The sequence below is a fragment of the Rhinatrema bivittatum genome, chromosome 14 (assembly GCF_901001135.1).
Source record: "Rhinatrema bivittatum chromosome 14, aRhiBiv1.1, whole genome shotgun sequence".
Classification (NCBI taxonomy): Eukaryota; Metazoa; Chordata; class Amphibia; order Gymnophiona; family Rhinatrematidae; genus Rhinatrema; species Rhinatrema bivittatum.
The window spans coordinates 80,155,719-80,168,372 of record NC_042628.1 but is presented as its reverse complement, the minus strand read 5'-3'; the positions used below and the strand labels follow the sequence as shown (position 1 = coordinate 80,168,372).

General features: G+C 44.0%; 1 protein-coding gene across 1 annotated transcript in view; it reads right to left on the bottom strand.

Moving 5' to 3' along the window:
- LOC115076232 (C-X-C motif chemokine 16-like) overlaps positions 1-12,654 on the bottom strand; it is a 57,558-nt gene that overhangs the window by 22,710 nt on the left and 22,194 nt on the right. The window contains exon 5 of the mRNA XM_029577453.1: positions 1,388-1,585. Within this exon, the coding sequence (XP_029433313.1) occupies positions 1,388-1,585 (198 nt within the window). The remainder of the gene's footprint in view (positions 1-1,387; positions 1,586-12,654) is intronic.

The following is a 12,654-nucleotide window of genomic DNA, read 5'->3' as shown; positions in this document are numbered from 1 at the left end:
ACTGATTGGGGATAACCTGCTTAATTGAATGTAGTCCTGGAGGGCACTTTGTAACTGAGGGTGCTCAAAGCACAGGTTTTCCATTAACTGCAGAGGCTGGTTATCCAGGGCAATCATTTCCTCGATGCAGCTCATCACTACTTTGGATGTTGCCTGTCCTTTGTCCCATGACAGTTTTACAAACTACCACCCTATTTCTCTATGACAGGGGACTGTTGGTTTGCCACCAGCTTGGTAGAAGGGGCCATAGAGTCAGCATGGGTAAACGTCTTTCCCTTTTCAACCCTTTTGTGACAGCTTTCAGTGGCAGATGAAATCCTCAGGCTAGTACTGCCCTCCTCTGCTGATGCCAATACTCGCAGGTTGTGATTCCGTAGGTAATGCTACAGTACTTTCCCTTGATTGATGGCCTTACTGGTCCTCCCTCACTTTAAAGGGCCTCCATAATCACACATGTATTTTGTGATCTCCTCTTTGCATCGAGGGCTGCTGGCATGGGAGTTGACATGAAGAAAAAGGCCAGAGGCATTGATCACATATTCTATCTGCATTGTTAGCTCCTCCTGGGAGTTGCTCTCAGCACCATCAGTATCGTCTACCTCCTGCCCCCTCACTGGAGGCTAAGACACTATTGAAGAGAGCTCCCAAATTCTCTTCGGTACTAGCTCTTCAATATTTGTTTGCTTCACTTGTCTATCACTTGACCAGGTATCTTTTGAATATATCCAATTAAGATGCTCATGTGGCTGGATAACTTTAGGATTGTTCCTAGGCGTTAGGGTCCCGTGTTTCATTTACCGTGTTTCAAATATCACGGCTGACCACCTTCTTGGTTGGCCGCAATAAAATATTTGTATCAAATTGCCTATTAAGACCTTCTTTATATGCATTTGTATTATTCATGCATGCAAATCGTATGCAAAAAAGGCCGTTGTAATAGGAGAGGGTACTAGGGCAGGGACATGCAAAATATCACATGATATAGCCGCAATAGTGCTCTATCATGCGATATTTGCTGTTTAACAGGCGTTACAGCACTACCACAACTTGATGCATCTCCCAGTTAGTTGGAAAACGTCACCCCACACTAGAATGCCTCTTTTTTATTTGGCTAGAGTTTAGCTGGATAATGAATTGTGATAGTAACTTTCCAAAAATAGCATAGTTTAGAGAATTGGCCCCAAAATAGGTAAAAAATCTTAGTGCCAGTACATCTGGCACTAAGATTATAATTCAAAGAAGTTCACTCAATAACACACAATCAGTGATTGAACCAGAATCAGAGCCATCTGTTATATATCCACTATCCTTCCTCTGTTGTACTATACAGTTATGTTCTTTGGAAATATTTGCTAAAACATTGTTCTTACAGGTGCCGTCTGCTTACCTTGTAAATGCAAATCTGTCTCATGATCCTGTCTGTAGGAAATAGCACTTGCTGTGACGGTCAGATCCCTGAGTACATCAGTTTGGGTCTCAGATTCGGTAGCTACACTCTGACCTCTTCTCATGGTAGTCACTGTTGTGCTTATGATCTTCACATCCATATTAGTTTTGGGAACCTTTCTGCGACACTCTGTGAAATCTGTTTGGAAAATAGAAATATTCATTTAACTGTATATTATGGGTTCAAAGGGACAGACAAATGGCTCACAAAATCGCAACCGTGGTTAAATAATCTCAAATTACAATGCTTCATCTGTAAATTATTCCTCTACAGTAACCAGTGACTGTCGAGACTCCTTGGACTTCCAATGACTTGTCAATTGACTTTAAAATACTTAACTCTGTGTGTTTATAAAGTACATAGCTCACCATTTTCTCTTCATATTTTTCTATAATATACTTCATGTATATTGCTTTGATCACCTTTTAGCAATGGATCAGTTTCTAAGAAAGTAAACTAAGAGGCTGATATGTAAAAAAAAAATAAAAAATCCTAAATTTAGGCTCCTAAGGTTCCTATTTTCAGATGAACTTAGAAGCCTAAGAGGTCAATTTTCTAAAGATTAAAGTGCCTAGCTTTGGGAATCAGGTACCTAAATTGACCCTTTTGAAAATTTACTAGTGGAGGATTCCTAGATTTTAAGCTCCTAATTTCACTAGGGGTGGCGTTAGTACATGGAAAAAAGGTTAAGTGCTTAGTGTAAGCCACCTTTAGAAAGGACACAAAGACAATATCAAAATGATCACTTCCGAAAATGCAGGACTACAAATTAGATGCTGTCTCTTTAAGGGCTGCAAAAACATTGCAGAGCTGAAGTCTGTATGGGGCATGTGCAGGCAGCTCACTATTTCCTCAGCTCTGCCCTAAAGCTAAGAACTGCTCCCTATTTACAATCAGGAGCCCTTGCTGTGAAGGATTCCTGCATCTGATTTTCTGAAGACAAGAGTGTTCCCTTGGCTGAAGTTAGCAGCAGGACATTTCCAGCCCTTCAGCATTCAAACAGCTAAACAGTAGGGCACAAGCTGGGACATAGTTAGCAGTGTAAAAACGGTGTAAAGCTAGCTTCTTATTCAATACCAATTTGAGCAAATCTTCATGCATAAACCTCTGCAGTATTCATGTGTTGTAGACTAAACAGATTGACAGCTGATTATTTAGTAAAGTTTAATGCTGTTATATGCTAATGAGGTGGCGGATTCATGTTGTCGGACCGGCCCGGGTTTTCGCCGGCAAGGCCGGCCCAGGACACATCACATGATCTGCCGAGCGCAGCTCTGTCACGGCCGCGCACGGCAGACCACGTGACTGGAGCGATCGGCCCACCGGGGGATGCACGATCCCCCGATAGGCCAATCTGCCCCTGTGCTAATGAGATGTGCGGTTTCTTTATTGTTGCAATTGAATTGCAGGTCTCTACGACCTTAACTTTGCACAGTCTGAATAAGGTGAATCCTGAAGTGGTAATCTACCACAAGAAGCTTGTATCACATATATATATTGGAAGGTTACATTAGCAATGATCTTCAGCACGAAGAAATGGGGGTGACATCTTTTAGATCTAAAAATATTTCTGCTTCGTAATACTTGCACGGAGCAGTGGCTGCTACTCTTAACAGAAGTTTCCTAGTGTGTAGATAGATGGACTCAGGACCAGTGGGCTTTGCTCCCCTGCCAGCAGATGGCGATGGAGCAAGCTGATGTCACAGTATATATATATACTTGACACCAGCCTGCCAGTATTCTCCGTCTCCTGCAGATGGTGGACGTGCATCTTCCCATGGGGATTGCGTCAGATTTTGGAAGCAGAATTTGAAAAAATAGAAAAAGAAAAGCCCGGCTCTCCTGCAGTGATACCAGTTGGTTTCTCCCCCTGTTGAGAATTCCTGAGATGATTTCCGTGGTCCCTCAGATGTGTGCCTTGTTCCGGTAGCTGGGTTTCCCGGCGTGGACTTTGCTGATTGTACAGCTTAAAGGCAGTGAGTGCAGGAGGCAGAGTACAGCGGTGACAGCCCATACCCTCTCCTCCCGCAGCCGGAAACTGTACTCAGCCGGCAAGGGCTGAGCTCGGGTAAGTTTAAAAAAAAGAAAAAAAAAAGAAAGAAGAATTTAGTAAAGGCAGAGACAGTGTAGAGGGGTTTGCAGGACTTCCTCCGGTCTCCGTACTCGGGGCGCCGTTCTGACGTTTGTTCCCGCTCCCATTGGGGTTAGGGAAACTGGGCAGCCCAGCAGGTTGAGCGGCCCCGGTGGACTAGGAACCGCAGTTAAGCTTTTTTACTGTGTGCTGTGTAGAAGGCCATGGCAGCATTTTTGCATGCTTTACTGCCCTCTGCAAGACGTCGATGTGTGCAGTGCATCGGTTCTGCGCACACATGCACTCAGTTTTGTGCGCACAAATTTTTTAAGCATTGGTGGTGCGCCCAGGTTTTGGTGCACAGGTTTTTCCAACAATTGGGGTGCTTAATTTTTGTATGCATACATTTTGTGCGCTTGAAATTTTTACAGCACGAGCTAGCTGGATGCACGTTCTCCATCAGCTGTGCACTGATGGCGCCTGTGAGCAAGAAACCTAAGTGCCTTTCTCTCTGTGTTTCCTGTCATATTCTGGCATTTCAGCCTGACGTGTCCTCTAACATGTGTCGGCGCTGTTTAGAGGTACAGGGAGAGTTGTCCTCTGATTTCGCTAAGCCTGGATCTTCCCAGCCTGATGATGGTCTGGTTAAGGATCTGTCTGGGGGTACGCCGAATCTTGGAACTTCCTTGACTGGTTCCTCCACAGGAGACGGCAGTTCAGTGGGCCCCGCTCCAGTTCCTTCTGTGTTTGGCCTAGATCCTGCTGCTTTTTTTTGGGTGGAGTTTTTTCAAGGTTTGCCATCCTTTCTTCGCCCAATCTTATTTATTTATTTTTTTAGGGCTTTTTTATACCGACATTCATGATACCAATCATATCATATCGGTTTACAAGAAACAATGGTGCAAAAACATTAACATCAACATGAACAATAGGCGAAGAGAGAACAAATGAACAAAAGTTACAATAAAACAGGGGCACATGAACTGGGAGGAGGAAGAGCCAGAGACATGGCTAACACAGAAATAAATAATATCTAGTCTCAGAAATAAATAATATCTAGTCAAATAAATATTCAGGATTATAATAAAACATGTACTCTTGTCAGGTCGGACCCTTAGCTGGTGACCCCTCCCTCTTCCAGTCCTACGTTTAAGCGCTGGAGCATGCCTCGGTTCGTTGTGGGTATACCCAACAGAAGGCAGATGGCACCGATGATGAGGCAGATCCTGATTCCTTGGAAGATGGAGAAATTCCTTTGAGGCTGGAACCGTATCGATTCTTTCATAGAGATGAACTGCTGGCACTGATTTCCCACACCTTGAAGATGCTGGGAGTTCCTGGGGCAGATTCCATGACTGAGCTGAAGAAGAATCCCATTTTGGTTTCCTTGCATAAAGCCTCTTGCTTTTTCCCTGTTATGGACGCCATTCAAGAATTGATTGATCTTAAATGGGGCACCCCAGAGGCAAATTTCAAAAGGGGTCAGAGATTGGAAGGCCTGTACCTCCTAGATCGAGCAGTGAGAGAGTGTTTGTGTTTTCCCAAAGTGGATTTGCTGGTCTGTGCCATCTCTAAGCAGACAACTATCCCCTGTGGAGGGAAGAGCAGCCTTGAAGGATATGCATGATAGGAGGACTGAAGCTATCCTTAAGCAAGCCTTTGAAGCTTCTTGTTATGCCCTAGTGGCTTCTCTCTCAGGAAGTTGATTCTGGAGTGAATTCCAGAGTGGTTATGGAACCCACTGCTGCTTTTTTAGCAGATGCGGGTTGTGATTTGGTCCGTACCTCGGCCGGAGGAGTGGTTTCGGTGGTAGCGGCCAGGCAACAACTATGATTGCGAAACTGGTCGGCTGACACAGCCTCCAAAGCTAATCTTCCGAAAATGCCTTTTAAAGGCTCACTCTTGTTTGGGAGCGATTGGAGAAATTAGCCAGTAAGTGGAGTGAATCTCCAGTCTTTTGGTTGTTGAAAGATAGAAAGCAGTTGCAGCGTCCCTATGGTATGAGGGGGTCATCTCCGGGGTTCCAAGCATTTTCGTCCCTATAGAGGGTCAACCTATCAGAGGACTTGGCCTTTTGGTAGGTCTCAGTCCTTTCGTCCCAGACAGCCCAAGAGAGGAGCGGGCTTGGGCAGTAGATCCTCCTTGAGCTTCCCAATGAAGGTTTGCCAACCTACCTCCGGTAACAAGAGATAGGGGACGCCTCTCTATCTCTCTTATCGGAGATGGGTCAAGATATATTTTTGTAAACCATTATGATGGCTCTACCGAATGACGGTATATAAAACTCAAACAAATCAATAAATAAATAAGATCACATCAGATCAGTGGGTCCTGGAGTTGATACAAGAAGGATATGATCTGGAATTTTGCAGGACGTGTTCATGGTGTCTCCTTGCCAATCCCTGCAGAAGAAGCTGGTAGTGGAATCTACGCTTCTAACGTTCCTCCGACTGAGGGCTGTGGTTCCAGTGCCTACATTGCAAGAAAGTATGGGGCGATATTCCATTTATTCTGTTGTGCACGAGAAGGAAGGAACCTTTTGTCCCATCCTGGATCTCAAAAGTTTCAACCATCATTTAATGGTGACTCATTTTTGCATGGAAACCTTATGCTCAGTGATAATGGCCATGCAGTTGGGGAATTTCTGAGCCCGGCCGGGACGCGCAACACAACCTTTGATTCTCCAAATTATAGGCCTTGGGAAATAAGCACCACAATTATTGCATTGAATGAAAAACATTTTGTTAATTTATCACTAATTTCTTAAATCAAAAATATGGTAAGGTAAAATTTAGGCTCTAGCAACAATTTTTTATTAGGCTTTTGAAGTAAAGACTAAAAGTATTAGTGTTAGCTAGTAAAGATTAATAAGTAGAATTTGAAAAACAATTTTATAAGCAATATGACAATTTAAGCTATTATTAATTGAGCTGTAAGAAACTATTATATAATGGGAGATGAAGTAATTGAAGCCAATTATCTAGGAGTCCAGGGAAGACTAATTAAGAAAAGAAAACTCAGGGGTGGGTGGGTAAAGGGATAGGGAGGGAGGAAACTAAATAGTGGAGATTACTAACAGTTAAACTATTCACCATAGCAGAAGCAGGACTCAGGTAAAATGCTCAATGATCAGCCAGGTCACCATGTGCTTGGACATACTGGCTCTAACTAGATTCTGGCTACCTCCAGCTGTGCAATTGTTATGAGCGCAGGTGTGTGGTCGCTTGCTCTAAGGGGATGTGCCCTACATAGCCCCCTATGGGCTGGTCACGGACCACAATGGTGGCACACCAGGAAAGGTGGACGGGCAGGAAACCTGGAAGCAGGACGAAGAGCCAGAGATGGGAACATCAGGACCAGGACTGGAACATCAGGAACATGGAATATCAGGAACACCGAACAGGCGAAGAAGGAGCTCCGATGAGGAACAAGACCAGGAACATCAGGAATATCCAACGAAGACAACCAGGAACATCAGCAACATCCAACGGAGACCAGGAACATCTAAGAAGAGCCATCTAGACATGAGAATCCCATGGAGGACCTTGACCAGAGAAGATACCATAGGCAACTGTGAAGACCCGATGCGAAGGCCCCAAGGAGTGGATGCAGAGCCCTTTTATAGGGCTATAAGAACATAAGAACATGCCATACTGGGTCAGACCAAGGGTCCATCAAGCCCAGCATCCTGTTTCCAACAGTGGCCAATCCAGGCCATAAGAACCTGGCAAGTACCCAAAAACTAAGTCTATTCCATGTTACCATTGCTAGTAATAGCAGTGGCTATTTTCTAAGTCAACTTAATTAATAGCAGGTAATGGACTTCTCCTCCAAGAATTTATCCAATCCTTTTTTAAACACAGCTACACTAACTGCACTAACCACATCCTCTGGCTACAAATTCCAGAGTTTAATTGTGCGTTGAGTGAAAAAGAACTTTCTCCGATTAGTTTTAAATGTGCCACATGCTAACTTCATGGAGTGCCCCCTAGTCCTTCTATCATATGAAAGAGTAAATCTACCCATTCTAGACCTCTTATGATTTTAAACACCTCTATTATATCCCCCCTCAGCTGTCTCTTCTCCAAGCTGAAAAGTCCTAACCTCTTCAGTCTTTCCTCAGGGGAGCTGTTCCATCCCCTTTATCATTTTGGTTGCCCTTCTCTGTACATTCTCCATCACAACTATATCTTTTTTGAGATGCGGCGACCAGAATTGTACACAATTTTCAAGGTGCGGTCTCACCATGGAGCGATACAGAGGAGTGATGAGGCGATGACATCATCAGTTTGGGCTGCGGGGCTTTTCCCGCCGTTGGCCCTTTAAATAAAGTGATGAGCCCGATGAGTGAAGGAAGTCTGTGTCAGTGGCATCTCTCACCAAACCCAATTTGGCACTACCTCAGGAACCCCACACACAAACACGCTGCAATGAAATAGCTCTTTTCTTTAAGAATAAAATGTCCAATATCACTGCCAAATTCTCTTCGAACACTAACAATATAACACTCCCCATCACACACACACCCTTCTTTCATCTTTCGAACTTTCCTCAACTCTTGAAATAGAAAACATCTTAAAAAAGATGAGACCTTCCTCCCATCCATTTGAAACTATTCCCACCAAACTCTTTCTTTCTATTCCCAAAACTATAGCTACATCACTTTCCAAAATTGTGAACCGCTCCCTTGAACAAGGCCTGGTCCCTAACTCTCTAAAACATGATGTTGTCAAGCCTATCCTAAAAAAACCCTCTCTTGATCCTGCCAACCAATCTACCTTCGTCCCATCTCCAATCTTCCTTTCCAAAGTCCTGGAGAAACTAGTAAACTCCCGCCTTTCTGACTACCTTGAACAATTCAATATACTCCCACCAACACAATATGGTTTTCGCAAACACCCCAGTACGGAAACCTTACTCCTCTCCCTAACTGATACTCTAATCAAAGGACTGGACGCCGGCAACTCCTATCTCATCGCTATGCTTGATATTTCTGCCGCTTTCGACACCGTCAATCACAACATCTTTTTCAACACACTCATCAGTATTGGAATCTCCGGTACAGCACTATTATGGATTAAATCATACCTCCAAAATCGTAGTTACATAGTCATCACTGACAATATAGAATCCTTCCCCGTAAACCTCGACTGTGGTGTCCCCCAAGGCTCCTCCCTTTCTTCTACCCTGTTTAACATTTATATGCTCCCTCTCACTAACCTTCTTTCTAAGCTTAGTTTCACGCATTTCATCTATGCAGATGATGTGCAAACCTTCACAAATTCCATTCTCACCGCTCTCCAAAACTGGGAAACCTGTCTTGCCTCCATTAACCAGCTCCTCACTGACATGCACTTATCTCTCAACCCCCAAAAAACAGAACTCCTTTTCATCTCCTCCAAACATTCATCAATACCCATACCCCCTACCCTCTCTTCTTCCACTTTCCCATCCCACACACGAAACCTGGGTGTCATACTTGACAACCAACTCACTTTCAAACCCTACATCAAATCTATCCTTAGCAGCTGCTACTTCAAGCTGCAAACCCTTAAAAAACTCAAACCTCTGACTTCCGTACTGTACTCCAGTCTATCATATTTTCGAAAATAGATTACTGCAACGCCCTCCTCCTTGGCCTCCCTGCTACTTACATCAAACCTTTGCTTTCTTATTAGCATTTGTGAGGATACGTGCAGTGGCATTCTGAACTACTTCAGAATGCCACTGCACGTATCCTCACAAATGCTAATAAGAAAGACCACATCACTCCCACCCTGATTGATCTCCACTGGCTTCCTATACAATCATGTATCCTTTACAAAACTCTTATCCTCATTCACAAAAGCATCACCAATGAACATTACAACTGGATAAACCCACCGTTCCTTCCTCGCACCTCCACGAGACCAATTCGTTCCTCCCTACGTGGAACCCTCTGCGCTCCCTCTATAAAATAAACTAGACTCATCTCTACAACAGAGCCCTTTCACTTGCCGGCCCCACCCTCTGGAACTCCATGCCCCTTGACCTACGCACTGAAACCTCCACACCCAAATTCAAAAAGAAACTCAAAACATGGCTATTCCTACAAGCCTACCCCTCCTCATCCTCTCTTGCTAACTCTTCTCCCCCTGTGACTTACCGCTAAAAAATCCCATTGCTTAATTTCAGGCCTCCCAAATTTTCCCCTTTTCTTTCCCCCCAAATAAGAATCAAAAATCTCAACGAACGTATTATTTGAACCCTGTACATAGCCTTTTATTGTTTTTGTTGTTCATCCCCCTCCCCTAACTTATGTTACCCCCAGTTGAATCCATCAACTAAATTATCTAGTTTTCTGTTTGTTATATGTTGATTGTTGATTGTTCTTTGTAAAGGCCATGCCTATCTTGGTTCTAAGTTATCTGTAAACCGACACGATGTGCAAATGGTTGTCGGTATATAAAACCTTTTAAATAAAATAAAATAATTAAAATCTCTGCCGCGAGAAGAGGATCAGCGGCAGTTCCCGAGCCGTACAGGAGGCAGAGTCGACGACCTCCATGCCGCAACAAGGAGACATCAGCGGCGGCCCTCCCTGCCGGGGAAGAGGATGTGTCAGAGGCGGCAGAGCTCCCCTGCCACACAAAAAGACAGTCGGTGGCGGGCCCTCCTGGCCATGGAGCATGGCGTCGGCAGCGGCCAGGCCGCGGGTGGCAGCGGTGGTCCAGGCTGCGCAGAAGCAAGGTCCGGCGGAGACGGTGGCGGCGTCGAGCAGGGGTGGTAGGGTGAGGGAGCTGCTTGCAGGCCTGTTCCGCGGCAGCGAGCTCAACAGCAATAGTTTCAAAGCAACCCAAAATCTTTAGTAGATACTAGTACTCTGAGTTGCTCACCTAAATAACAGACTTGGACATTAGAATAATAACTAGCAAATATAATTCCACCTAGAAAGCAAGTGTAAGAATTCCAGCAACCCCCAAACAAAAGAAACAGCAGAAAACAAAACACCATCTATTGGATGGTTTTTTTTTCCTTTAAGTTAATCAATCAGCCACACACCAGACAGTAACAGAGCAGAATTCTACAATCTCTATTGAGAACTCAACAATTCAGTCCCACACAAGAACAGATTCAGAACAGTGAGAAAAGCAATGTATTTTGGGAAAATATAGCATCAGCAGTTAAGTATCCAGTCACAATATGAGGGTTGAAAACCTGCTCTACCTGTGTTTGGGTTAAGAGCACATCTCTGCACTGGCCTGTATGTGTGGTATGTGCTCGTCACTTTGCCTGTTTGCCTGTAGGCTTTATGGCTTGCTAGGTTTATAAGAGTGTGGTTTTTGGGTGTGTTTGTCTCTCACTTACTGTGTGGGTAGCACTGCAAGTAGTTCTGGGTGTGTGGTTCTGTGGTAATCTGGGGGGGATATGCTCCTTGAGTGATTACTTGCAGCCTGTAGGCCCAGGTGTATGTGCGGTGAAGATATGGCCTAAGGATCCTTCCCACCAATATGAAGTCATTTAGCTGCAATTTCATTAGCTGATACGTGTTAGTGATACATCAAAAAACACATACACATGTTCCTGAGGCATTTTGAGAATGAAGCCACACACTGTCTGTAAGGGCCCGTTTTGAGATTACAAGGGTGCCCAAAGGAGCCCATTAATATATATGCTTTTCCATTGAGGTAGATAGCAAGCAATTTTGGACACACTGAGGCCACAAAACCTGAATGGCAGAGAGTATGAAAAACATATCCAGACATTAACATCCAAAACTTAAACGTCTGCATACCTGGTGTCTGTATATATGTACACAGTTACACACACACACACACACACATGTATCATCTTTACCTTGGCTAGGAAGTCAACACTACTCAAGGTGAATGAAGGGAGCCAGGAGTGTGAATGCTTTATATGTCTTGATCTGAAGCACAATATAGACCATCGTTCACCTGCATTGTGGCAGAAAGAGTGTGGTGCACCTTCCGTGGAGACGGCCAAGGCTATGCATCAGCTACTTAGGTTCCTGTGTTTGTAAATAGACCTTCCCAAGACAGTCTACATCCTATGGCTTTTCAACATGGAATGCCCATGTATAGTAAAGTATACATTCTTGGTGGTGGCCTACTAATGAACACTTTACTATACATGTATACTCTGCAGGTTGCGCTACGGGTTCACCAGATGGCAAAGTAAGAAGAACTGGGATATCATGCATGCTAATGAGCTGTAGGTGAACAGAGCCGAAAGCTGCTGCTTGGATGTGACTTGCCAGCCCAAGACAAAACACTGTTCCTTGGCAAATGGATGGTGGGACTCGCACATTATTCCCAGTCCCTGTCTTCCAAGACCAACTAGCTCTAGCTTTACTTGAGCAATGTAAGCAAAGAGTGTGCAACTAGCATACCTGTAGCTACAGCTTTCAGTGTGTTCCAATGTAGCTGAACGTTCACATATCACGGCTACTATTATATGTAGTGTCCTGTTGCTGTGGAATTCATTGAAAGCATGTGAGTCTTGCCTGCATCATGGACAGCTGTGTATATGATTTGTGGGTATACTATACACCACTTTCTCTAAACTAGTACATTATATATCATGAAAAGCCATTTAGAAGAGCAACTGTAAAGTGATCACGCTAAATCAGTGGTCCCCAACCCTGTCCTGGGGGCCCACCAGCCAGTCGGGTTTTCAGGATATCCACAATGAATATGCATGAGAGAACATTTGTTTCAAAAAACAGCAGGTTTATTTACCTTGGTTTTATTTACCTTGGTCATTCTTTTGTTATCTCAGTGTTAATCTCTCTTTTGCCTTCTCTTCATTCCAAGTTGCATTTTATCCCTGTTTTATTGTAACTGCTACCTTATTCTTCTATCACATGTTAATGTTTTTAAGTTATTAAGTATTTATTCTGTTGTCACACCTTGTTATTTGTAAACCGGCATGATGCGACTCCCATCGCGAATGCTGGTATATAAGAAATTTAAATAAATAAAAAATAAATTTGCATGTCATGGAGGCAGTGCACATACTTAAATATCTGGCTTTGGTTTACACCCTCCCCCTCCCCCCAGCAACTTTAGTTGGCTTTTTTGTTAAGGTATTGGGTAGGAGGGTAGGTGAGGGAGCATCATGTTCCAGGAAGGAA